The sequence below is a fragment of the Bos mutus genome, chromosome 3 (genome assembly GCF_027580195.1).
Source record: "Bos mutus isolate GX-2022 chromosome 3, NWIPB_WYAK_1.1, whole genome shotgun sequence".
NCBI classification, from domain to species: domain Eukaryota; kingdom Metazoa; phylum Chordata; class Mammalia; order Artiodactyla; family Bovidae; genus Bos; species Bos mutus.
This window is the reverse complement of record NC_091619.1, coordinates 84,058,986-84,085,951: the sequence shown is the minus strand read 5'-3', so window position 1 is coordinate 84,085,951 and position 26,966 is coordinate 84,058,986. Positions and strand designations below refer to the sequence as shown.

Sequence of the window (26,966 nt, the reverse complement as noted above, 5' to 3'; positions counted from 1 at the left end):
GTAAGTGTGTGTGGTAGTTGCTCAGTTGTGTCTGACGCTTTGCCACCCAATAGACTGTAGCCCGCCAGGCTCCTCTGTCCATGGGATTTTCCAGGTAAGAATACTGGAGTGGGTTGCCATTTCCTTCTCCAGGGGGTCTTCCCAACCCAGAGATCAACCCTGGGTCTCCCACATTGCAGGCAGATTCTTTATCATCTGAGCTACCAGGGAAGCCAGCCAGGTTATGTAAGGATTGTAGGTTGAATGGCTTCCCATTCAACCTAATAAGAATAATCATTCTTATTATTTGATGATTTAAGGAGAAAGGGTAACTATTTTGATTACTATTGAAATATACAGAGAGAATGAACATGGTGACTATAATCAATAAAAACAATTTGAACATAAAAAATACACCCCCAATAGTAGACCAGTTATTCAGACCAAACAGCCAACTTAATTATTGCTGAGAAAAATCATGCAATGTTTATAAGAAAAATCATATTTGAAATAATAAGTCAGACTCATCTTCAGATAAAAAATGTCAAAAGCTTGATCCACTCAAGGTCTCTCAGTCACGTGTATAGTCACTAGCCTTCAGTTAGCAGACTCTCTAAAAGCAACAATTAATTTCACTCATCTGGATATGATGGCTTCACTTGCTTCACAGTGTTTAACAAAAAGAATCTTGACTGCCTGAAGACAGATTTCAGTAGCAAGGGACAAAACAAAAACAATAATGACTGAAGAACTGAATGTGCTATATTTTATTTTGTAATGGTTATCTTAAAAAAAAAAAATCAGTTCTTACCACAAACCACACACAAACACCAAAGAACACAAGGAAATTTTTGGAGATGGTGGCTAGGTTTAGAACCTTGATTGTGGTGATGGCATGATGGGTATATGCAGATATTCAAACTGATCAATATGCATATGTTAAATGTGTGTAAATGTTTGTATATCAATTATACTATAATAAAGCTTAAAAAACAGTGTTGATATCCCCTAGTAGAAGTCTCCTCTTCACATTTGGAAAGAGATTTTCTGAAGTATGCAGCTTATTCATGATCAGTTTCTTCATCTGCAAAAGACTAAAAATGTTACCTACCTTGTCAGTTTGTTAAAGATATTAATAAATGAATTGGCAAAGATGAAGTACTTTGAATAGTGCTTAGCACCTAATAACTATGCCTTAAATTTTAGCTGCTATTACTATTGTTGCTGTTGTAGGTCTTTATAGCCTCAGGACTAGGTATCTTCTTGGTTACCAATCACGATCATACTAAACACTATTTAAGCGTGAGGCCCCGTACTTTAATGAAATGTGTAGCTTCTCTCTTTATAAGAATAAACCTTGATCAGTTTTTAAATTTATGTTTGTTTTGTTTTATTTTTAGGCTATCTGGAAAATATTTCCAAGTCACATTACAGAGTATTTATTTATTTGGTTAAATCACTTCAAAAATTTTATTAACCTTAATTGGACTTTTAGGTATTTCCTATAGTTGCTCATATTAACAAAGCCATCACGCGTCTGTCCCGGCCTTTCTGTCTTTATTTTTACAGCCTGACTTGTATGGCTCTTGATTAGATAGCCCACCCTCTTCTTTTGTCCTTAATTTCCAGATAAATTTCTTCCTTCTAGCATTTTGGTATTTTAAGTCACAGTATTTAACACATGGAGAGTGAACAGGTATATCTCCTCAGGGAAAAATCACTTTCCTTATTTTCAATTGATATACATGTGGAGGTTTCATTACGCCTAAACACCATGTTTAGGCATAATGGTTTCAAATATAGGTTTTTCAAGCTATAAAAAGATATAAGCAGTATTTCTAACACAGTGATCCCTGTCATCCTTAGAAACCATACTTTTATCATTTTTGTGAACCTTGTCTCGTGAATGTGATTGTATTCACTTTCCATTTACATGGTGTAAACTAAAGAACTTCTTATTTTTGAAATATTAATCTTCAATACCCTTGAAGACAATAGGAGGTACCTTGGAGAGTTATACTGTAAAGTTAGATTTTGCTTGCTTTTTAGAAACAAACATCTGTGGATTAAGTGATAAGCCACTGTGTGTCTGTTTAGGTTTTATTTTAAAAATCTGCTTACATGGATTAGAAGGATTTTTGTATAGAAGAAACAGGTCACCAACAGAATGAGGAGTGGGGATCAGCTCTTCTAACAGAGTGTAAAATGATGACATATCTTGTGATTCACTTAGGGAAGCTGAGCCGGAAAGCAGACGACTTGTATGTTTAAAGTGATGCTTTAGGTTGGTTACATTATTATCAATACATTTTACTAAATATTTATTTTTGTTACGTGTTGCTTTTAGGTTTTTGAAATGTAGTTTTTGAAATATATACCTTGCTATTAATTTTTTTTTTCTCATCTTTGTTTCTTGTGTGTGTCAGTGGCTCAATCATGTCCGAGTCTTTGTGGCTCTATGGACTATAGCCTGCCAGGCTTTTCTGTCCATGGAATTCTTCAGGCAAGTATACTGGAGTGGGTTGTCATTTCATACTCCAGGGGATCTTCCCACCCCAGGGACTGAACCCAAGTCTCCTGGATTAAAAGCAGATTCTTTACCACTGTGCCACCTTAGGGCAAGATAAAATAATCAGGTTCAGCTTTATTTGACTTAGCTTTGGAGTGTGTTTAAATATGCTTAGTAAATGAAATGGTGGTATTCATTTTCACTCAATTAAGTGACATATTGATCATTCGTTCTCATCAGTTTAAAATACAATTGATAATATCATCCTACATTGTGATTTGTCTTTCATAACTTTTATTTCCCCAGACACCCCGGTTTTAAATTCTCCAAGGCAGTATTTGTTTAGTTATTTGACACCAAGTCTCTATATGAAATTATAACTGTTTCTATACTCTCTTTCCATTTTGGTGCCTTCTCAGTACAAGAACGAAGGATGCCAGCGTTCTTCCTCTGGGACTGTTTTAACTTCGTGGTTATGATACTATTGCTCCAGTTGGGGCTACTTGTCCAGGCTTTTCTGAACCAGGCTTTACCATTCTGAGTGATGGCACCCCCACCTCCATCTACATGACTGTGGGCCCGACTGCTGTTCAGAGGATTCTGTGATGTGATGCCCAGATCCCAACATGGGGGAGTGCTGTTCACAGACAGCCATCAGCCATTGTGAACTGCCTGGGCTGCCATGCCACCTTTCTAGGATAGCCCACATCCAAGGACTATGGAGGCATAAGGATTAAACCCCTTTCATTCAAACTCAGAAAACTCAGACACATCATCCCAGCTTCAGAGCTCCACAGGGGTTGGTTGGGACTATCAATAGGACTCCATCTCAGCCTTCTTTCTCCCTCTACTCACTTCTGCTTCCTTTCCTTCCCTTCCACGGCTGTTATTCCCAAGAGCATTTCTTTTTTAAAGTAATACATGTATTTATTTATTTATTGCCTGTGCTGGGTAATATTGTGGCTCACGGGCTCTTTGTTGCTATGCATGGACTCTCTCCAGTTGCGGTGCATGGGTTTCTCATTGTGGTGTCTTCTCTTGGTGCAGAGTACAGGCTTTAGAACACACAGACTTAGTAGTTATACTGTATGGGCTTAGTTGCCCCCAAGGCATGTGGGATCTTAGTTCCTGGACTAGGGATCAAACCCCTGTCCCCTGCAGGCAGATTCTTATCCAATGGACTACCAGGGAAGACCTTCAAGAGCACTTCTTAACAAACCTCCTGAATGCTAATCTTCATCTCAAAATCACTTTTTGAAATTTTTTTCTTATAATATAAATTTAAAATCTTTTGTATTGTATCTGTATATTCATCAATGACAGAGATGCTTTCACTCTTGATCTGAACATGAACATGAACTTCATCATTGAAATCTTAGAATAATCTCTTTTGGGGTAGCTCAATAGGTTAGTAATCATATTGATTTTAAATACTGAAATAAAATGCACTTAAAAGCAGTTTTATTAAGTGATATAAAATCTCATAAGTCTATGAAAAGCCCCAGAAGCAATATTTTCAGTATCCTGTAAGTCTCCAAATGATCATTATTTTCGTAACAGGAGTCAGTTCCTGGCCAAGGTGAAGTATTCCCTTTTATACCCAGTGGGAAGTAGTCCTCATCCCTGATCCATTTTCTCCAGTTTCTTTCCCATTAGTCATCAGGTCTGAAAGTGCCTGTGGGGATGACTCCCACTGAGTGCTCAAGTCAATTCTGTCCAAGATTGTCTCATCAAAAAGCTAAAGCTCACCTACGGTTAGTGTTTGGGGTTGGTCTTGAGGTCTTGCTTTCCTAAAGCCAGTACAGGATTTAATAGAGCTAGGCACTTGCACCAACTCTGGTCACAGGCCTAAGAACTAGATGTTGTTTTAAAATGTAGATTTTTCATCATCATTTCTCTTCCCTGGGAATCTACCTAGGGCTTGTAAATCCCCTTTCCCAGGATGTGGACACTCTTACTCCAAAACATCTCCCAGATTCTACAAATTGTCACAATCTAGAAATGTCTCCTGTTGTATTCAGCTCATTATAGATCTAGATGCTGACTGGATGTAGGATCTTGTGTGTAGGGGCCCAATAATTTGCTTCAGGAATGAATGCTTTGCTGGGAGGTCCACTGGGTTGTTTGCTGCTGATATGGTCACTCTGCTAGAATGGCTGTTCTTTCTGAATGTCCAGATCTGTGCCTGTCCAGGCCAGGGTTTTCTTCCATTTTCTCCCTCAGCCATTCAGTGTATCTACATATCAGCAGGGAAAATCTTAGACTTCTCCATTTTTTTCACTCCATAACTTGTATGGGCAAGGCACAGATATACTCTTATTAGTAGAGCCGTCTACAGTTCTTTTTAAGGTACCTAGTTAGGACTTTTCTCCTTTTATCACATATCCATCCACTTAGAGGCCAATTTAGAGCTTAAAAATCTCATCCTGATCTCATCTTTCTCTTTTAGAAGTTTTGGTTTTATTTTTAAAAGGTAATATTAGTTCATTTTGGTAAGAGAGGAAATTTTAAAAATTAATAATCATTGTGAATAACCTCTACCAAAATTTTAATGTATCTTCTTTCACTGTTTTTATAATGAGTGCAAACACACACACACACCTTAAGACATACATGCAGTGTAAATAATAGTTGTACTAAAATAGATTTAGCAACTATCATGAGCTAAGAGTTCTGTTAGACATTTTATATGCATTTGGTATTCACAGCAACCATATGAGTTTACATGGAGGGAATTGCTGGTTTTGTTTTTGTCTGCAGGCATCCATACACCCTACTCTATCCACATGGGGCAACCATTGCATGATTTCAACTTGGGTTTACAGTCCTGGTAGGGCAGCCATTCTAGGTACTTTATCTTCTTCTGGCAAAGGATTGGACAAATATGTCATGATAGACCCACTAGATGCTCTTTCTCCAACTTGAATTTTGAATAGAATGACTCAAAAAGACTTGAAACCATTTTTATCATATTCATCTGGGTGGCACTCTCTTGAAAAGACTTGTTATAACTTTTGCAACCTAGATCTGATGAGCTCCTCTGAGACCTGCCCTTTCCCATGTGGAGTTCTTCAGATTTTTTCTCTGAATCCGAGAGATTTTGTACCCTTGTGATAACATTTTAATAGTTAGCAGGTTAAATTTCACCTACTTACCACCAAAAAACCCCTAATCAATATAGAAATGCCCAGTAATATTATTTGAGTAGTATTATTTGAGTTTACAGAGTAATATTATTTGACTAGTATTATTTGAGTTTACAGAGACTGAAATTGGAGATTACTGAAATTAAGTGACTTGCCCAAGATCATCCAGGCAATAAGTCACATCAGGTATCTAGAACACTAAAGTTTGAACTTAATATTTTTTAAAAAATTTGTGGGCATATAGTTGATTTATAGTGTTCTGTTAGTTTCAGTATACAGCCAAGTGAATCAGTTACACATATACATATATCCACTCTTTTAGAGTCTTTTCCCGTATAACCTTTACAAGTATTGAGTAGAGTTCCCTATGCTATACAGCAGGTTCTTCTTAGTTATCTGTTTTACATATAGTAGTGTATGTGTATGTGTATGTGTATATGTTTTACATATAGTAGTGTGTATATGTCAATCCCAATCTCCCAATTTATTGCCCCACCCCCTTATTCCCTGGTAACCATTAATTTGTTTTCTACACGTGACTCTACTTCTGTTTGATAAATAAGTTCATTTGTATCCTATTGTTTTTAGATTCCACATATAAATACCATATGATGTTTATCATTCTGTGTCTAACTTACTTCATTCAGGATGATAATCTCTAGGTCCATCCATGTTGTTGAAAATAGCATTATTTCATGCTTTTTATGGCTAATATTCCATTGTATGTATGTACCACATCTTTTTTATCCATTCCTCTGTTGATGGACATTAGGTTGCTTCCATGTCCTGGCTATTGTAAACAGTGCTACAATGAACATTAGTGTTCATGAAGCTTTTCAATTTATGGTTTTCTCCCAGTATATGCCCAGGAGTGGGATTGCTAGGTCATAGGCATAATTTTAATCAACTTTCTTTTCAATCTCTCTCTGTTCAAACACTTAGGGGTGGGGTGTGTGTGTGTGTGTGTGTGTGTGTTTGCATTCTTATATATATTCTTCCACAGTTGAGATCTAGCCATATTCAAATTTTAATTATTTTCAGTTCTTTAGTTTGTCTAATGATAAAAATCACTGTAGAAAATTTCAAAATTATTGTCAAGTACAAAGAGGTAAAACTTACCAATTAGTCCAAAACCTGGATATTATCATTATATTACTATTCATCTCTCTCTCTCTCAAGAGAGCCACACTGTATGTACAGATTTGTATCATCACTTTTTAATTTTAATATTATTTTGTAAGCATTTTCCTGAGCAATTAAACTTCTTTCAAAATATTTTAAGAGCTACTATATATTTTATTGTATGGATATATCATAATGTAGTTAATCATTCTTCTTTCAGATATTTAATGACTGTTTCTATTTTCTGCTTTGATAAATAGCACTGCAATCAACAACTTTGTTGGCATCTGATTATTTTCTTAGAATAGATTCTGGAAGTAAAATTGACTTAAAGGCTTGAACATTTTAAAGATTCTTGATATCCTCAAAAACTTTTCAGAAGAGTGTATCAATTTATAATTCCATTGCTACTGCTTAAAAGTTAGTTTTATCCAATTCTCCAAATAATGGGTGCTGACTTTTAGAAATGAATGCCAACAGTTGGAAAATAACAGCCTACATTGTATTAGGCATTTCTTTTAACATCTTTTTTTTTTCTGGTCCAATGTAATACAAGATAATCTTATAATTAAAAACAGAAAAAAATTTCTAAAATGCTTGTTCCAGTTGTATATGAAAGTACACTTTACTCTTTTCAACATTTTGTATTGTTTTATTTCAATGATTCATGTTTTACACTTTTCTAACTTTTCAAATTTGAAATATTTCTTTAAATTCACAATCATGTCCTTCACATGTTAATATTTTCTTATTGAATCTAGTATCATGAATAAAACTGGGCATCTATTCCTGATTGTATAGATCCCAGAAAGATAACTCAATTGCCCCTCAGTTGCCCCTTCTTAAATATTTCCAGTAGTCACTAATGTGGCTCTTAGAGACACGTTCTCATACACTTCTAAGCATATATGATTGTAGTAACTCATATCTGCAAAAGAGTTTTCCATTCATAAAAACCTTCCACGTCCATTGTCATTTTTGCCCTTATGAGGTACCCAGGGGAGGTTAGTGTCATTCTCATCATTTTAGGAAGGTGGAGGGTAGGTTCCACAGGAGAAAGCTGTCAACATTGCCAGTGAAGAGTAAAATCAAGACCCAGACCAGGTCTTCAATTCCTAGATCTTCTACTTTTCATTAAGTCATATTACTAGTGTTGCCAGTGTACAGAAGTATAAAATGACTCCACACAGTGTAAGAAAGTCCTGGAATAATGTTAAGGGACTCAGTAGCAAATGCATGTACTCTAGTTTTAGAATGAGACTGATTTAAATTGGGGGGCTTTTAATTGCAGTGATCAGTTTTAAACATTCCATGTCGAAACATAAAGATGCAATAATATAAATGAGCCAGCTGCAGTTTTACACATAGCATGGACTGATGAGTTTATGAATGAGTGATGAAAATCAAGCGAGAGTAATAATATTCTGCTGCTGTTGCTGCTAAATCACTTCAGTCGTGTCCGACTCTGTGCGACCCCATAGACGGCAGCCCACCAGGCTCCCCGGTCCCTGGGATTCTCCAGGCAAGAACACTGGAGTGGGTTGCCATTTCCTTCTCCAATGCATGAAAGTGAAAAGTGAAAATGAAGGCTCTCTGTCGTGTCCGACTCTTAGCGACCCCATGGACTGCAGCCTAACAGGCTCCTCCGTCCATGGGATATTCTAGCCCAATTCAATAACCTAAGCTATATATCAGTCAGTACCTTAGTTTCCAATTTTACACCTCCTCATGAACATTTTGAGAAAAGACAGGTTTTTCAACCGCTCTAGAAACATAAGAAGCATTGTACATTGATATCTTTCATATTTTTTTGAAAAGTAAAAGATCATTTTATTTTTCATTTTCCTACCTGTAAATGACTTTCCCTTTTGCCTCATTTAAAATAAAATTGTCCATGGTTTTGTGATCTTGTGAGAGCTTATTTGGTTTAAGCAGCTTTATAGTATTCACTCCGGGAGTTGGTGATGGACAGGGAGGCCTGGCGTGCTGCGATTCATGGGGTCGCAAAGAGTCGGACCCGACTGAGCGTCTGAACTGAACTGAACTGAACTGAATAGTATTTTACCCTATAGGAAAAAATTTCTTTCCCATATCTGCAAATTAAAATATCCTTTTCTAATGAGCGCCTAGAACATTAGCTTTCCCTTTCTGGATGGTTTTTATTCACTGGTAGGATCTATCTCTGAAGACGCTGTGGAAGCAGTCTGTCGGTCTCCACAGGTGTAGCCAGGAGCTGCCCTACTCGCAAGGAGGCGGGAAGATGCCTGGAGTTTCTCCTACACATTCCTAGGCCCCCGTGGCCACTTGTGCCCTTGGGACTACGCGATCGACTACCTCACTAACGCCCCATCGCGCACGCGCACTCATTGCCCCCCGCCCTAACTGCACCTGCCAGGTCATAAACCCCTTCCCACCCGCTTGAGCTCTCTCTAGGAGGCTCAGTCTTATCTCACGTTGATTGGTCGAAGCCCAAGAGGGTGCGTCCAATCAGCAATCCCTCCTGCTCCACCAATTCCCGCTCTTCCCGCCCCCTCCCCGCCCCACCCGTCCCTCTCGGGCGCCTATCTTCTTTGTGACTGGTGCGCACCCAGGTCACTCAGTGCGCCAGGCAGAGGTGTGCCGGGGTGGGAAGGAGGGGCGGGAGGAGGACAGGGAGGGGAGGGGAGAGGAGGGGAGAAAAGAGGAGGGGAGGGGGCGGGGCTCAGGTGCCGTGCGGCGCAGTCCAGGCCAGAAGCGGGAGGGGGCGAACTGCGGAGCGGGGCGGGGGCAGCGGCGAGGAGGGCGTTACGCCGGCGACGTCGGCCGCGCGAGGCTTCGCGCGTGAGCGGCGAGGGCACTGGGCCTGGCTACCGAGCTTTCCCGGTGGGCGAGCAGGTCCTCGACGTCGGCTCCTGGGGGAGCGCGGGGAGGAGGGAGGTGTCGGCGTCAGCGGTGTAGTCGACGGCGGTCCTGGCCATGGAAGAGACGCAGCCGCTTCCGCAGTCCGAGCTCCCGCTGTGCGACAGCCTCATCATCTGGGTGAGTGCGAGGGGGCGAATCGGGCCGAGGGGCCGCGGCGAGTTCCTGGGGCAGGGGGGTGCCTGGTTCTCGCACGTTAGCCTGCGGAGGAGCGACGGTCACCTGCGCCCCGGACTGCGCGTAGCCCTCCGCGTCTCCAGTCGCCCTTGACCTCGAGAGTGCCACCTGCGGGTCGCGGGGCAGGTGTGCGTAGGTGAGTGAGTGTGCGTACGTGTGTTTCTGTCTTCGCGGGCGGGAGGAGGGAGGGTAAAAGGAGCTGGGAGTGGGGGTGGGGGAGCGGGAAGAAGGACACTTGTCTTACCGCCCTGATCCTGCTCCTGACAGCTGTGGCGGGAGCCTAGCGCCCATCCGTTTACTCCTCGCTGGGCCATTTGCTACCCCCTGCTCTGCGCCCAGGCTCTAGACTTTCTGGACCACCGACATCCTTGCCTTACGTCTGCAGAACAGCCTTCTCATAGAGACCTTTATGCTCCTTGGGAGTGAAGAGCCCCCTCTGAAACCTCCCTCCCACTGCAACCACCTAGCTCTAATTTGGACGCAGGTGGCAAAGAAGTGGTTTTAGTTCATGGGTTAGTGCTTCTCCCGGACCCCAGGACATCCGTTTTTGTAGAGGCCTCTTAGAAGAGATGTTTCCACGTATATATTTCCTGCGTGGATCAGAAGATAATGTTGGGGGTGGGGCGCTCGTATTCTCTTGTTCTCACTGGTTCCCCTCCTCTTCCAATGGACAAGCATTTTCTTTAAAGAAAAAAAAAAACTTGGCATTTTCGTTTGCACTTTATCCGCACTTGGTAGTCCTATTAATTTATGTTGGGTTTGGACAGACAGGATCTGTCCTCAGTATTGCGATCAACAAAAGTGTCTCACCTTTTGGAAGTGCTCAGCGATCGGAGAGAGCTGGCATTTAGGTGTGGCTTCTAGTCCATATTGGGCAAGTCTGACGCTCCATGGTCCACAAGGTGCAGTCAGTGATGCTCACCCCTAAAGCAGTTTTTTAATTTTGTGTCCGGGAGTGTGTGTAGAATGGAATGTAAACAGACTAGATTAAGAGGCAGTAATTGATGAATTTCTCTCTCTCTCAGTGCATGTAATTCAAAAGAAAGAAATCAGGGAATGTTTCTGGCAGTATGTGAATTCTCTTGTAAATAACCATAATGTAAAGCTACCTTTACACTTTGGAGGTAAAAAGTTTTTGCTCTAAGTAAAATGCAAGCATCTGGAGTTTCTGAGTTAAAAGCAGTTAGCTGACTGTTCACCCATATTTTCACTTAAACTTAGTATGGGGTTTAAATGCCATATTTAAGGTTGTCGTGAAACAAGGCAGTTACTTCTAATGGTGTGGCTTAGTAAATTACTAATTAAAGGGTGTTTCCTAATCTGTTGCATTGTTGCTCTAAACATGTGACTTATAGTAAACTTAGTCTTCATGATGTCATTGACTTATATGAGGGTTGGTGGTGAAGTATAAGATTTTCATGAATTTTATTAAAAAGTTTAAACTATTTCGTGACTATATCCATTCTTTTAATCAGTATTAATAGTGACATTCCTACTTTGTATAAGACACTGAGGAAGAAAGATATCAAGAATAATCAAAAGAATCTTCCATTTTAATTGGTGTGGTAGGTAGATCTGTGTATTTTTTGTAATGGAAGGCAAAATTCCTTAAAAACAGTAAAATTTTTATTTTATTTTTTTTCGGCTGTGCCATTCAGCATATAGGATCTTTGTTCCCCCACCAGGGATGGGATTGAACCCGTGCCTCCTGCATTGGGAGTGCAGAGTCTTAACCACTAGACCTCCAGGGAAGCCCCATGTAAAAAAATTATTTAAAACATAAGGAATGATAATAGATGACAGAGTATAATCGGTTGTTTGCTTCTCCAGTTCTCTCTCAGGCTGCTGAAACATTATGGAGAAAATGGAATTAATGTACAGACTGTTGCCTCCCAAATGCTGCTATAGACAAATCCTCCTGTTTCCATACCCAGCCCAGCTTTACTATTAAGATTAACCATACAGTTCCTCTCATGTTTCTCTTTGCAAACCTTAATCAGTATCCTATTTGAGCCCCAATGCTTCTCTCCATCAGGAAAGTGACCTCCTCCTTATCTTTGGCTCTGGCTCTAGATCCACACCTTCGACGTTGTCTTAAACTTTGCTCTGTCATTTATCCCCTCTAGTATCTATTTTTTCCTTTCCATTAGCTCCTTCCTCACTACATGTAAACTTGATCAAATATTCCCTCTCCTAAAGAGAAAAAGCAGAAAGCCATCGGTGTCTACTGAGCCACACTGTATCCCCCCACTTTCCTTCAGTCATATTTCTTTCATTTTTAAATACTCATCCTTTATACTTTTTGAACTTTTATTTACACCTCAGCCCACTGCACTGGCATTCTTTGCTCTAAGGCCTTCTCTTACTGGGTTTGGCAAACTGGAAACTTTTATTATCCTTATGTTAATTGATGATTCCTTTGTGAAATTATCTTCTGCCTTAGTTTCTTGGGTTCTTGCCTCTAGGCTTTTCTTTACTTCTTTGACTTCACTTTCACTTTTCTCTTTCATGCATTGGAGAAGGAAATGGCAACCCACTCCAGTGTTCTTGCCTGGAGAATCCAGGGACGGGGGAGCCTGGTGGGCTGCCATCTGTGGGGTCGCACAGAGTCGGGCAAGACTGAAGTGACTTAGCAGCAGCAGCAGGGAACTTTGCTGATTGTCAGCCACTTCACTGTTAGTGTTAGCTTACCTCTCCAACTTTCTACAAACTGCCCTCATGCCATGCTTCTCTTTGCCCCCATGCTACATTGACTTTCTTTAGGAAGATAAGCATTTGTGTGGGTTTTTTTTGTTTGTTTTTATTTATAAATGCATCACAGCTTTTTAATTTCTCTTTGAAATATCCTTCTTCTAGTTCTTTCAGTGGCTGATTGACTTCTTACCGTTCATTTCTTGGGTCTAGTGTCATGTTTCAGAGACACTGTGACAGTGAGTGACCTACCTGTACCCTACTCATATCCCGTTGTAACCTGCTAACCCCTTTTTGTTGTGTCTGTAAACACTTAATATTTTCTGAAGTCATCTTGTTTGCACTTTAGGGACAGAGGCCTTGCCCAACCTGTTTTCTGTTCTGTCCCCAGGAACAAAAACTGACTAGGATCTCTAGTACAACACTGAATCAACGTGATGATAGTAAATATCCTAGTCTTGGTCCTCATCTCGAAAACTAATATTTCACCATTGATTATTTCACCACTAAGTACCTGGGATACATTTTTAACTGTTTCATAGAAGATTGATGCATTTCAACACATTGAAATCAGGAGAAATGAGTTTTCAAGACACAGAGAAGAACCCTTAGAAGTAATGTAAATGGTCGTCTTTGATGATAGATTGAAAGATGGTAATGGAAGACACGTTTGTCATGATACCCCTGGACTCTTAATGTGTTCCCTGCCAATCTAAGTAATGTTAATCTGCTGAGAGGAAGTTGTAGGAGATAGAAGGTAAAAAAAAAAAGTTATAACGGAGGAGAGAACACAGATGGTAGTAAACCGTGTTCTTTCAGTGCTGCACATTGTTCTAGGACAGTAGAACCATCCTTAACAGAGAAGTCACCAAGAAAAGTTGGTTAGGTGAAGAGATGCCTGTTTTGGCAGTGTTTTAAAAGGTACATTTTATGATTTGAAATTCATCTTAAAATAACTAATTCTTCGAAATGTTATACTGCCACTTAGCAAAAAAATTCAGGGCTGAAAGATAAATTTGGCATCGTTTACGTGGTGGAGAGAGTTCAAGGTATGTGTGTGAAGGTGAATTTAATTCTGCCTCTTGGCTCTGTGACATTTAAAATTTTAAAGTTATTGGACTCTGATTTCACCAATAGAATTAGAGTGTTGGATATGCCCAAATTACAAAAAAAAAAAAAAAAGCATGGTTGAATTGTTTTTATAAAGATCTTAAAATTCAAAGCGGTGATCCTCTTTCTGAAATGAGCGGCTGGAGGAAGAGAATTTGAGACCAGAGTTGACTCAAAGTTGAGTTTTTGTTGGCTTTCAGTTGTGAAAACCCCTTTTCTTTCTTGATTTCTTTGACATTTATATTGAAGCAGTTCAGGAACAGCATTTCCACATTTCTGATCATTTGCTTTATTTAAAAAATAAAGAAGACAGTAAGATGCTATTTGCCAAAGAACTGTGTTTAGAGATGGAAGCCCTGTCTGTCATTTTTGGGTCACTCACAAAGAGACTTCGGCCTCTTCACCTCTATGAAGAGTAGTCTGAAAGAATACATTTTCTTTCATCCTGCTGCTTTGGCTATACTCCCCGTACTGGGCTTTATAATTTAGTCACACTTTTGGTTGTAAAGTCTTTCAGTTTAGCCAAATGAAATGACATTCTCTGTTACCTATTTTGTAACTAGTTTAAAAGCTTATAGGAAATACTTTTCATGGTTGTAAAAAGGAGAAATCGATCTTAATTTGGGTGTGGTGGGCCTTGAGGCACTCAGTGTATTTACTCCTTTTACATACTTCTTTCCTATTTTGCCTAATATTCTGTGTCTCATGAAATTGTCTTTTTAAAATCACTAATCATAACCATTTTATAGAAACTTAATGGTGTAAAGTATAAGTAGGAAGGGTTGAAAAATGGAAGCCACATTTTACCTGAAAGTATATGATTATCTTCCTTTGAAAAATGCCCTAAACCCTGGGGTTTTTCTTCCTTGTACATCCACTTGACTGCAAAATCCTTTTTACTTTGTATTTTACATATTCCATGAATTTGCTGTCCTTTCAGTCAGTATTATGGTAACTCATCTCAGCATCCCAGGTTATCACAAAGACCATTGCCGGAGCCTTCTAACTGACACAGGCATAAAGCTGTTCTCTCTCCTTCTCTGTGTCACTCTTAACTGCTCTCCACAACATACTAAAGATAAAGATGTCTCTCCCTTGTTATTCTTCAGTGATTCTTCATCACCCAGAGCAATAGTTCTAAAAAAATGAGGTGCATAACAATCACTTGGGGATTTTCTGATTCTGATACATGTTGTCTTGGACTCTACACTTTGAGAAACCCTTAGCTAATGTGCTAACAGCTGTTGAATTTGTACCATGTGCTAGACACAGATCTGAGTACACTGTGTTTGCTAATTTATTTAATTCTCACAACCATCTTGTGAGGTAGAAACTATTTTGCTGTTTCCCTATAATATAGATAATGCCCTGAAGGTTAATTCCAAGTTTCTTACCACGGCCCTTCCGAGCTCTAACCTGCGCCCCTTGGTTGTCTCCCTTGGCACTGAAATGCGTAGAAAGCCATTAATACTGAACTATGCCTTACCTAAAAACACCATTTCTTGTATTTGTACTCTATGTTGCTATTTCCTAAAGCTTCCTTCTCCTGGTCCTTTGTGTACTCAAGACCATCCATTGGAATCATCTCTAGTAAAGTCTTTCCTAGTACACACCCTAGTTTGATTAGCTGGCTCTTACACACTTCAGAACATTTTGTGCATGCTGCAGTCATGGGAGAAGAAGTGGCATCTTCTAGAGATGATTTGTGTCTTTTTCTCCTCTCCTGAATTCTCAGTTGAAGCTACTAAATGTGGAAGCCCGGTAATGTTCCCTTGTAATTCCACCTTATACTGCAGTGCCCTATGTACAGTAGAAAGCTCAGGAAAGTATCTTTATCTTTGTGCTTTGAATGTAATTGTGGCTCGATTTAGTTTCTGTCAATCTTCCATGTTGTGTTAGGATAATAGAGACAGATTTCTAGAACCTCAAAATAAACAGCAACCACTAAAGGTGTTTTATGGTGATAAACTAAGGAATTAGAATTGAATAACTGAATAGTAAAGGAGATGAATAAATGTGGGAAAAGAGAATCATAGTATATTTAAGATCTTTACAGATTGAGATTGGATTTCTAGAAAATATATAATCCATTTAGCTCTATTGTAATTTGCTTTTAAATAATTCTTCTATCTTGTATTTACCTCTTAGAAAGAGCTGCTGCCATTTCACTTCTCTTCTCAAAATATACGTGAATATTTAACAGAGATTTGGAAAGTTAGTAGTATCTAACACCGAACTAGATAGAAACAACTTGATGTTGAAGGTGCGCCCTGGACTGTTCATGCTCTGAGGATAACTGTTGGTAGCAGGCAGAAGTCTTGCCTAGAGCTCCGTGATAAACTAGGTAGTGTTAAACTTGACATTTGTAGCCTTTGTTTTCCTAGCAAGTGATATGAATGAAATTTTCACTTGCAGATATTAGGTTGTTTTAAAGTTCTTTTTCTGATGTTATTCTCCTAAAACTTGACAAAACAGAAAGTATGACTCTCTTGAGTTCTACATGTATTTTTCAGAAATTCTGAAGTACTTCATATATGACATCAATATATCTGAATATTTTAGGTATAATATTCAGTGGTTTTATGAAATGTTAAGTGTTTATTCTTATGAAAATACAACCCAGTTATAGAAACTTATTAGTATAGTTTCCTTTGTTTGGCAGAGTGTTCTCTCCAGTGCTCATTCATGTATATAAATTCAGTGGAGTGAGGACTATGGCATTAAAGTAACTTGCTTTATGTCATTTTAGCTGCAGACATTCAATACTGCTGCACCCTGTCAGGATGTCCAACAGCTGACTAGTGGAGTTGCCATGGCACAAGTTCTTCATCAAATGTACGTATTGTTTCAGATTCTTCCTAAAATAATTATATTGAAAGGCTACTGAAACTTGATCCTTTTTAGCGCTGACAGGCGTATGGTATCAAGGTATTCATGCATCTAGGGGACAAAAAGTTTTACCATCTGATTATTTCTTGCTTATTCATAGAGATACATCTTAATTAAATTACCAATCAGGATTCTTATCTATTCAACAGATGTTTAATTTTAAACTTGTTCTGGTCATGTTCACAAGTTACAGTTACTAGGAAAGAAGCAGGTTAAATGAGTGATGTAATTTCTTACAGTGTTTTCTCCAATTATACTGTTGTCATTTTAAGGTATCAATCCGTAGAGATTATTGCTTTTTAGATAATTCAAACATGAAATACTGGTTTTAGAAAAAATATTAAATTTAAAATTTATATTTGAATTAATAATAGCAATTGTATGAATCCACCAATAATGAAATATTCTATAAATGAAATTTTAGCCCAGTAAAGAGATTCTGTTTGGCTTGGGCCCATTTTAAGTAATTATACAATATCAGAAGAGCCTTAATCCATTATTTCACCATTTTTGCCAAGCATTGTAAGAGGATTAGGATTATAATATCCACAGTATGAACTGTACTCTTAATAAGACAAAGAGGGCCAATGCTATAGTCATGATTTATTAATTTTCATATTGATTTTGTACTAGCTGACATTCATAATATATCTTCAATGAATCCTATCTCTGCTACATGGCTTTAGATGTCAGAAATTGTTTAATTATTGCCATCATTTTTGTAAAGGTTTTTTTTTTTATGATTGACTCTGAAAAATGCTTTAGCAAAAAATGGGTTAGCAGAAATTCTTTACCATCTTAAAAAAACAACTTGAAACATTATCATAATCTTAGTTACGTTGAATCTTTAAAATGATCTAATTAGAATAGACAGATTTTATGGTTAACTCAAGATTAACACTTGAGCATTAAATTTAGCATGTTAACATTTTTTTTTTGGCAGTCATTCTGAAGTATGCCTTAATTCCCTGCTTTCTTAAAAATATTTCTTAATTATTTTATTTTTACCCTGATTGGCTTTCAGTTCAGTTCAGTTAAGTCACTCAGTCGTGTCCGACTCTTTGAGACTCCATGAATCGCAGCACACCAGGCCTCCCTGTCCATCACCAATTCCTGGAGCGTACCCAAACTCATATCCATCGAGTCAGTGATGCCATCCAGCCATCTCATCCTCTGTCGTCCCCTTCTCCTCCTGCCCCCAATCCCTCCCAGCATCAGAGTCTTTTCCAATGAGTCAACTCTTCGCATGAGGTGGCCAAAATACTGGAGTTTCAGCTTTAGCATCATTCCTTCCAAAGAAATCCCAGGGCTGATCTCCTTCAGAAGGGACTGGTTGGATCTCCCTGCACTCCAAGGGACTCTCAAGAGTCTTCTTCAACACCACAGTTCAAAAGCATCAGTTCTTCGGCACTCAGCTTTCTTCACAGTCCAACTCTCACATCCATACATGACCACTGGAAAAACCATAGCCTTGACTAGACGGACCTTTGTTGACAAAGTAATGTCTCTGCTTTTTAATATGCTGTGTAGGTTGGTCATAACTTTCCTTCCAAGGAGTAAGTGTCTTAATTTCATGGCTGCAGTCATCATCTGCAGTGCTTTTGGAGCCCCCCAAAATAAAGTCAGCCACTGTTTCCCCATCTATTTCCCATGAAGTGATGGACCACATGCCATGATCTTCATTTTCTGAATGTTGAGCTTTAAGCCAACTTTTTCACTCTCCTCTTTCACTTTCTTCAAGAGACGTTTTAGTTCCTCTTCACTTTCTGCCATAAGGGTGGTGTCATCTGCATATCTGAAGTTATTGATATTTCTCTTGGCAGTCTTGATTCCAGCTTGTGCTTCCTCAGCCCAGTGTTTCTCATGATGTACTCTGCATATAAGTTAAATAAGCAGGGTGACAATATACAGCCTTGATGTACTCCTTTTACTATTTGGAACCAGCCTGTTGTTCCATGTCCAGTTCTAACTATTGCTTCCTGTCTTGCATATAGATTGTCTTTAAAGTGATTTAATTGGTCCAAACTAAGAATTGGGCTTCCCGGATGGTGCCTAGTGGTAAAGAACCCATCTGCCAAAGCAGGAGATATAAGAGACACTGGTTCAGTCCCTGGGTTGGGAAGATCCCCTGGAGAAGGGAATGGCAACCCACTCCAGTATTCTTGCCTGGAGTATCCCATGGACACAGGAGCCTGGCAGGCTGCAGTCTATACAGTCAGAAAGAATTGGACACAACTGAAGCAACTTAGCATGCACACAAGAATTGTGAACATGGTCTTGTTGATTTGGGAAATTCATCATTGTTTTAATGTACAGTCTGGCCTTTTCTTATTGTTGTGGTTATTGGTGTACATATAGCTATCTTGTGGTTGGCATAGATGTAAGGCTGATGAATGTTCACTTACTTTGATATCCAAAAATGTTATTTATATGTATTGAAGCATCTTTCATAGCTTTACACCACAACATAGTAGATGAGAGCTGTTTTTACCATTATATGATTATATACATATGGCTCTTTGACCTCCTATATGCCAGTACTATACCTGATGTTTAGAGTAGGGTCAGGTCAATTTTAGTTAAACTGTATCCTTTATCACCAACTCATTTTTACATAATATGTTGGATTCTGTTGTTATTGCTGATCCTCTGTCTCTCCAATTTTTCTTTTTTTATTCTCTCTTTTGTCTCTTACCATCTTCTAATAGCTTTTCTGTAGGAATAATATGAGTGAACCAATCAGAAAGCTTTCTTTCTTCATAAAACAAATGACAGTGACCTAAAATTGGCTCTAAACCTCTGGCTTCATTTACTTGTTTTTGCATGTACTTGCTGGGAGAAATATCAGTAACCTCAGATATGCAGATGACACCACCCTTATGGCAGAAAGTGAAGAGGAACTAAAAAGCCTATTGATGAAAGTGAAGGAGAGTGAAAAAGTTGGCTTAAAGCTCAACATTCAGAAAACGAAGATCATGGCATCTGGTCCAATCACTTCATGGGAAATAGATGGGGAAATAGTGGAAACAGTGTCAGACTTTTTTTTGGGCTCCCAAATCACTGCAGATGGTGATTGTAGCCATGAAATTAAAAGACGCTTACTCCTTGGAAGGAAAGTTATGACCAACCTAGATGGCATATTCAAAAGCACAGACATTACTTTGCCAACAAAGGTCCTTTTAGTGAAGGCTATGGTTTTTCCTGTGGTCATGTATGGATGTAAGAGTTGGGAGTTGACTCTCAGAAGGCTGAGCGCCGAAGAATTGATGCTTTTGAACTGTGGTGTTGGGGAAGACTCTTGAGAGTCCTTTGGACTGCAAGGAGATCCAACCAGTCCATTCTAAAGGAGATCAGTCCTGAGTGTTCATTGGAAGGAATGATGCTGAAGCTGACTCCAATACTTTGGTCACCTCATGGGAAGAGTTGAGTCATTGGAAAAGACTGATGCTGGGAGGGATTGGGGGCAGGAAGAGAAGGAGACGACAGAGGATGAAATGGCTGGATGGCATTACCGACTCGATAGACGTGAGTTTGAGTGAACTCTGGGAATTGGTGATGGACAGGGAGGCCTGGCGAGCTGCAATTCATGGGGTCGCAAAGAGTCGGACACAACTGAGCGACTGAACTGAACTGAGATGTGTAAACCTCCTTATCCTATAAGAGCCAGTTTAAATTTATTTTTCTTTTGAACTCCCTTCCATTTTTGTAAGCTTTTTAGAAGTCTGGTTCCAGACAGTGAAATTCACAGCACATATTTTCCCTTAGTTGGGTCAGTGTATCATATTCCTGCTTTAAAAAAAGAAAAAAAAGCAAATTTTACTTCATTTCTTTGAACACTTCAAAGCACTTTATATATGTTCCAATTTATTATGTATTTCTTTGATGGCTGTTGTGACTCACATCAAAGTTGTTACTGAAAATGAGATGGGAAAGTTTGCTTTTTTAAGGAAATAGCAAAATCTAGTGAATAATTCTTTCATTAGTTACCTGAGGCAGATACACTTCTAAATAATACAGTCTTAAAAATCAATTCCCAAAGTATATGACTTAGACATGATGAGTCATGAAATTGTTGGTAGGATTCTACACTTCTGTATTTGTTATCTTTAATCCAAATAAATAATATATATCACTTTAAAAAACGCAGAAACTTGCTATTTTAAAGACACATGGGAGAAAACCTGTAACTACAACTGTATTCATTTCTTGGGATTTTCATAACAAAGTGCAACAGATTATGTGGCTTAAAACAACAAAAATATCTTCTTTAGCTTTCAGGAGGTTACAAATCCTATATCAAGGTATTAACTGGACCATGTTCCCTTCAAAACCTCTAGGTCAGGATCCTACCTTGCTGTTTCTAGTCTCTGGGTCTCCAGGCATCCCTTAGTTTGAGGTTCAGTTCACTTCAGTCGCTCAGTCGTGTCCCAGCTCTTTGCGACCCCATGAATCGCAGCATGCCAGGCCTCCCTGTCCATCACCAACTCCCGGAGTCCACCCACACCCATGTCCATTGAGTCAGTGATGCCATCCAACCATCTCATCCTCTGTCGTCCTTTCTCCTGCTCTCAAACTTTCCCAGCATCGGGGTGTTTTCCAGTGAGTCAGCTCTTCGCATCAGGTCGCCGAAGTATTGGAGTTAAAGCTTCAAGATCAGTCCTTCCAATGAACACCCAGGACTGATCTCCTTTAGGATGGCCTGGTTGGATCTCCTTGCAGTCCAAGGGACTCTCAAGAGTCTTCTCCAACACCACAGTTCAAAAGCATCAATTCTTCAGTGTTCAGCTTTCTTCACAATCCAACTCTCACATCCATACATGACCACTGGGAAAACTATAGGCTTGAACAGATGGACCTTTGTTGACAAAGTAATGTCTCTGCTTTTTAATATGCTGTGTAGGTTGGTCATAACTTTCCTTCCAAGGAGTAAGCGTCTTTTAATTTCATGGCTGCAGTCACCATCTGCGGTGATTTTGGAGCCCAGAAAAATAAAGTCAGCCACTATTTCCACTGTTTCCCCATCTATTTCCCATGAAGTGATGGGACTGGATGCCATGATCTTCGTTTTCTGAATGTTGAGCTTTAAGTCAACTTTTTCACTCTCCTCTTTCACTTTCATCAAGAGGCTCTTTAGTTCTTCTTCACTTTCTGCCATAAGGGTGCTCTTTACTTTCTCCCTTTAGTAGCTATTTCTCTAAGAGGATAGTAAATTTTTCATCTTTGTATTAATCTCACTCAATGTTTTTACTCAGAGTAAGCCTCCAAATGTTGCTTAGAATATAATCTTTTATTATAGCTGACTATTTTTAATCAGATGTTATTCTTCAAGGCCTTATTAAATACATAATAATTTGATATAGTAGCTCTTTGTCTTGGACTTCCATGCCAATTTAAGGCTTAACAAATTTAATACTAAACTTTGCTATGTACTAGTGTCACTTAGGAGAAGGAAATGGCAACCCACTCCAGTATTCTTACCTGGAGAATCTTGTGGACAGAGGAGCCTGGAGGGCTGCTGTCCATAGGGTCGCACAGAGTCAGACATGGCTGAAGCGACTTAGCATGCGTGCATGCATGCATTGGAGAAGGAAATGGCAACCCACTCCAGTATTCTTGCCTGGAGAATCCCAGGGACAGAGGAGCCTGGTGGGCTGCCGTCTATGAGGTCGTACAGAGTCAGACATGACTCAAGTGACCTAGCAGCAGCAGCAGTGTCACTTAGTGCAAATTACTATCTTATTCTCAGTTCACTAAAGGAATAAGATTGGGGATCATAGACCCTTTACTCAGTTCAGTTCAGTCGCTCAGTCGTGTCCGACTCTTTGTGACCCCATGAATCACAGCACGCCAGGCCTCCCTGTCCATCACCAACTCCCGGAGTTCACTCAGACTCACGTCCATCGAGTCAGTGATGCCATCCAGCCATCTCATCCTCTGTCGTCCCCTCTTCCTTCTGGTCCCAATCCCTCCCAGCATCAGAGTTTTTCCAATGAGTCAACTCTTCGCATGAGGGGGCCAAAGTACTGGAGTTTCAGCTTTAGAAACATTCCCTCCAAAGAAATCCCAGGGCTGATCTCCTTCAGAATCTCCTTGCAGTCCAAGGGACCCTCAAGAGTCTTTTCCAACACCACAGTTCAAAAGCATCAGTTCTTCGGCACTCAGCTTTCTTCACAGTCCAACTCTCATCCATACATGACCACTGGAAAAACCATAGCCATGACTAGATGGACCTTTGTTGGCAAAGTAATGTCTCTGCTTTTCAATATGCTATCTAGGTTGGCATAACTTTCCTTCCACGGAGTAAGCGTCTTTTAATTTCATGGCTGCAGTCACCATCTGTGGTGATTTTCGAGCCCCAAAAAATAAATTCAGCCACTGTTTCCACTGTTTCCCCATCTATTTCCCATGAAATGATGGGACCAGATTCCATGATCTTAGTTTTCTGAATGTTGAGCTTTAAGCCAACTTTTTCACTCTCCTCTTTCACTTTCATGAAGAGGCTTTTTAGTTCCTCTTCACTTTTTGCCATAAGGGTGGTGTCATCTGCATATCTGAGGTCGTTGATATTTACTAAGTTATGCTATGCTAAGTCACTTCAGTTGTGTCCGACTCTGTGTGACCCCATAGACGGCATCCACCAGGCTCCCCCGTCCCTGGGATTCGCCAGGCAAGAACACTGGAGTGGGTTGCCATTTCCTTCTCCAGTGCATGAAAGTGAAAAGTGAAAGCGAAGTCGCTCAGTCGTGTCCGACTCTTAGCAACCCCATGGACTGCAGCCTACCAGGCCCCTCCATCCATGGGATTTTCCAGGCAAAAGTACTGGAGTTACTGTTATATTAAAATGAAGTGATATGGAAAAACATTAGGCACAATTATTGACACGTAGTAGATACATTAAATTGTTTTCTTTTTTTTCCCCTTTAGGATTGGGATTTTTACATCTACCTGCTACCAGGGTGCCTAGTATGAGTTATTTAGTAAATTTTGTTAAATTGAAGATGTTACTGACTTAATTCATTTACTATGAGAAATTCCAAAAGAAACCCTCAGGAATAACAAAAAATTCAGTGGGTTCATTTTAAATAATATTTACTGTTCTTGATAAGGACAGCCTTTAAGATGGAAAATAACTTTATCTATTGATTAGATGTGGTATTTTCATGTCATAAAAACATTTTAATGTTCATTTGTATTTTTGTTGTAGTGATGTAGCTTGGTTCGATGAACCTTGGTTAAGCCGAATTAAAGAAGATACTGGTGACAACTGGAGAATAAAGGTATGCAGGATGAATGCTAGGTATACATGATCCAAACAGTGGTTCTGAAATTAGCACTAAGCTCAACTAAATCTTCTTTTTTAAACTAACTGAAGGCTGTATTTTGTTGTGTGTAGTTTCAGTTTTGATAGTTACATGTGTTCTTATACCATCATAATCAGACATAGAACATTTTCATTAACCGAAAACATGTACGTATTCCCCTTACTAGTTAATCCTCACTCCTAAGTTGGCCCTGGATGGCCACAGGTCTGCTTTTAGTCACTGTAGGTTTAATTTCTAGAAAGTGGAAGTCGCTCAGTCTTGTCCTACTCTTTGCGGCCCCATGAACTATATCATGTAATTCTCCAGGCCAATATATTGGAGTGGGTAGCTTTTCCCTTCTCCAGGGGATCTTCCCAACCCAGGCCCAGAGTCTCCCATATTGCAGGCAGATTATTTACCAGCTGAGCCACAAAGGAAGCCCAAGAATGCTGCAGTGGGTAGCCTATCCCTTCTCCAGGGGATCTTCCCGACCCAGGAATTGAACCATGTGTCCTGCATTGCAGGTGGATTCTGTACCAACTGAGCTATCAGGGAAGCCCTTCATTTCTAGAGTTCAATATAAATGGATTGAACTCTATGGACATTATGAACTCTCTGGTATTCTTTTACTCAGTGTAATATTTTATTTAGAGACTCATCAACGTTGCCTGTATTAGTTTTTTTTTTTTTTTTTGCTGACTAGTATTTCATTACACTGATTTACTACAGTTTGCTTGGCCTGTTGATGAATCTTTGAACTGTTTTTAGTCTTTCTTCCTTAATACTGGTGATTTATGGCTTTTGTATTTTCTTTCTTGATAAATCTGGTTTGATTTTCCATTTTTTGAAATTTTTTTTTCAAAAGAGCAGCTTTTGTTTTCTTTTTTGTTGATTTCCTTTCTGATCTTTATTATTTCCTTTCTTCTTTACATCTGCACTTTTTTTTTGCTTCTTAAGGTGAAAGCTTAAATGATGTTTTAAGCACTTTTCCCTAATAGTAAGCATTGCTTTAGCCACATCCACACATTTTAACATACTATGTTCTTATTTTCATTTCATTCAAAATATTTGATAATTTCCCTTGTGATTTTTCTTTTGACCCCTGAGTAGATTAGAATAAGTATTTCAGCTTCTAAATATTTGAGGATTTTCTATGTATCTTTTATTTATTAATTTATAAATTAATTCCATTTTAGTTTGAGAACATACTCTGAATTCTTTTACATTTACTGAGACTTATTTTGTGACCTAATATATAGTCTGTCTTGGTGAATATTCCATGTACACTTGAAAATAACATACAGTCTGCATTTCTACAAGTATGGATTATTTCACTTCTTTGATAGTACTGTTTACATCTTTTATATCTCTATTGATTTTCTGTCTGATTATTCTGTCAGTTAAGGGAGGAGGAGTTTTCAAATCACTAATGATGAGTGTGGATTTTTCAGTTTCTCCTTTCAGATCTGCAAATATTTTAATCATGTAATTTGAATCTATGTTATATGGTTTACATACATTAGTTTTTTATGTCTTGTTGATGAATGAATCTACTTACCATTATGAAATGACTTTCTTTATCCTGGTAATATTTTCTCTTTGAAAGTGTAATTTTTCCAATACTGATATAACCACTTTTGTTATGATTTTTTTTGCCTGTTGTCTTTTTCTTTAGTCTCTCTCTGTTTATATTGAAAATGCTGTGGACACCTAATAGATCTTGCTTTTTAAAAAGTCCATTAACAGTCTCTTTATTTAGTTTTTTTTTAAATAAATCATTAGCTTTCTTATATTCCTGCTATTTAAATCCTTGAACATTTTAAACTAGCAATTTTAACATCTTGTTTTCTAATTCTTTCATCTCTCATTTTTGGGCTTCTTTCTATTGACTGTGGTTTCTCCTAATTATAGTTCACATATTCCTGCTTCTTCATGTGTGTAGTAATTTTTTATTGGATGCTAGATAGTATGAATTTTATTATTGAGTGCTGGGGTTTTTTGTATTCCTTTAAAGAGTGTTGGATTTTGTTCTCATAGGCAGTTAAGATCCTTGTGAATCAGTTTGATTCTTTCATGGTTTGTGGAAATGGAAGGCAGATCTAGAGTTATTTTCTCCTCTTGGACTATTTAGATTCACTAAGTTGTGACCTTTTTGAGGTCTTTATTGAATGCTTATCTGTATTAACCTGGTCATGGTCTCTTCACTCTTACTGGTGAGAATTTCAACTGTTTCTGGCCCTGTGCAATCTTCAGGAATTGTTCAGTTTATAGTTCCCTGGATTGTTGTTTCCTTGGAAATTATTTTTGTTTAATCTCATAGAGTTTCACCCATGCACGTGCAAATTATTGTTCAGCCAAAGAGTCAAAGGAACTACTATGCAGATTTCTGGAGCTTTTTCTTTCCATAGCTCTCACCTCTTCATTTTTATACTCTGCAAATCCCAACTACCTTGACCTTCCTGAACTTCTTTTTTTTTTTTTTTTTCTTCCTGAACTTCTGATGTCTATCTTCTCAAATCCACTAGAATGTCAGGCTTTGTTTCGTTCCCACCTCCCTATCCCATGGTATGAAAATTACCTCTAGAGAGAAATCTTAGATTAGTATAGGGCTCACCTTTTTTGTTTTTCTTCTCTCAGAAATTAGAGTTCTATATTGTCTTTTGGCTAAGCTTGAAGATAATATTCCTGTTTTCTTGTTGTTACTCGTGACTAAAGGTGGGCATGCTCATAGCTAAATTTTCTAAGTTAGTACTTGAATTTTAACTTAGCCACAACTTAGTTGTGGCTCATTTTAAATAGAATCACTGTGGTTAAACTATGTAAGCAGTAAAACATTTTTTCTTTAATAAAACTCTAAATAAAGCTTTGATGTTTAAAAATTACCATGTACTTGTATTTGTAGAACTCCAATATGTATTTTTGTTGTCCTTTTTATTGGGAAGTTTTTATTGTCTTTCACCTTGACATGCATTTTCTTTCATTATTAATATTAAATGATTTAATTCTTATTTTTTCTTCTGTTAGGCTAGTAATTTAAAGAAGGTACTTCAAGGAATTATGAGTTACTACAATGAGGTATGAAAATCATCTGACTATTTAAATATAAAATACTCTGTGACAATTACATTGACAATGAAAAATGAC

At 38.7% G+C, this 26,966-nt stretch overlaps 1 protein-coding gene across 1 annotated transcript in view; it reads left to right on the top strand.

Annotated features, from left to right (window-relative positions):
• The first annotated feature begins 9,510 nt into the window (after positions 1-9,510).
• HOOK1 (hook microtubule tethering protein 1) overlaps positions 9,511-26,966 on the top strand; it is a 71,655-nt gene continuing 54,199 nt past the window's right edge. The window contains exons 1-4 of the mRNA XM_005907507.3: positions 9,511-9,774; positions 16,382-16,467; positions 23,726-23,798; positions 26,847-26,897. Of these exons, the coding sequence (XP_005907569.2) occupies positions 9,712-9,774; positions 16,382-16,467; positions 23,726-23,798; positions 26,847-26,897 (273 nt within the window). The 5' untranslated portion in view covers positions 9,511-9,711. The remainder of the gene's footprint in view (positions 9,775-16,381; positions 16,468-23,725; positions 23,799-26,846; positions 26,898-26,966) is intronic.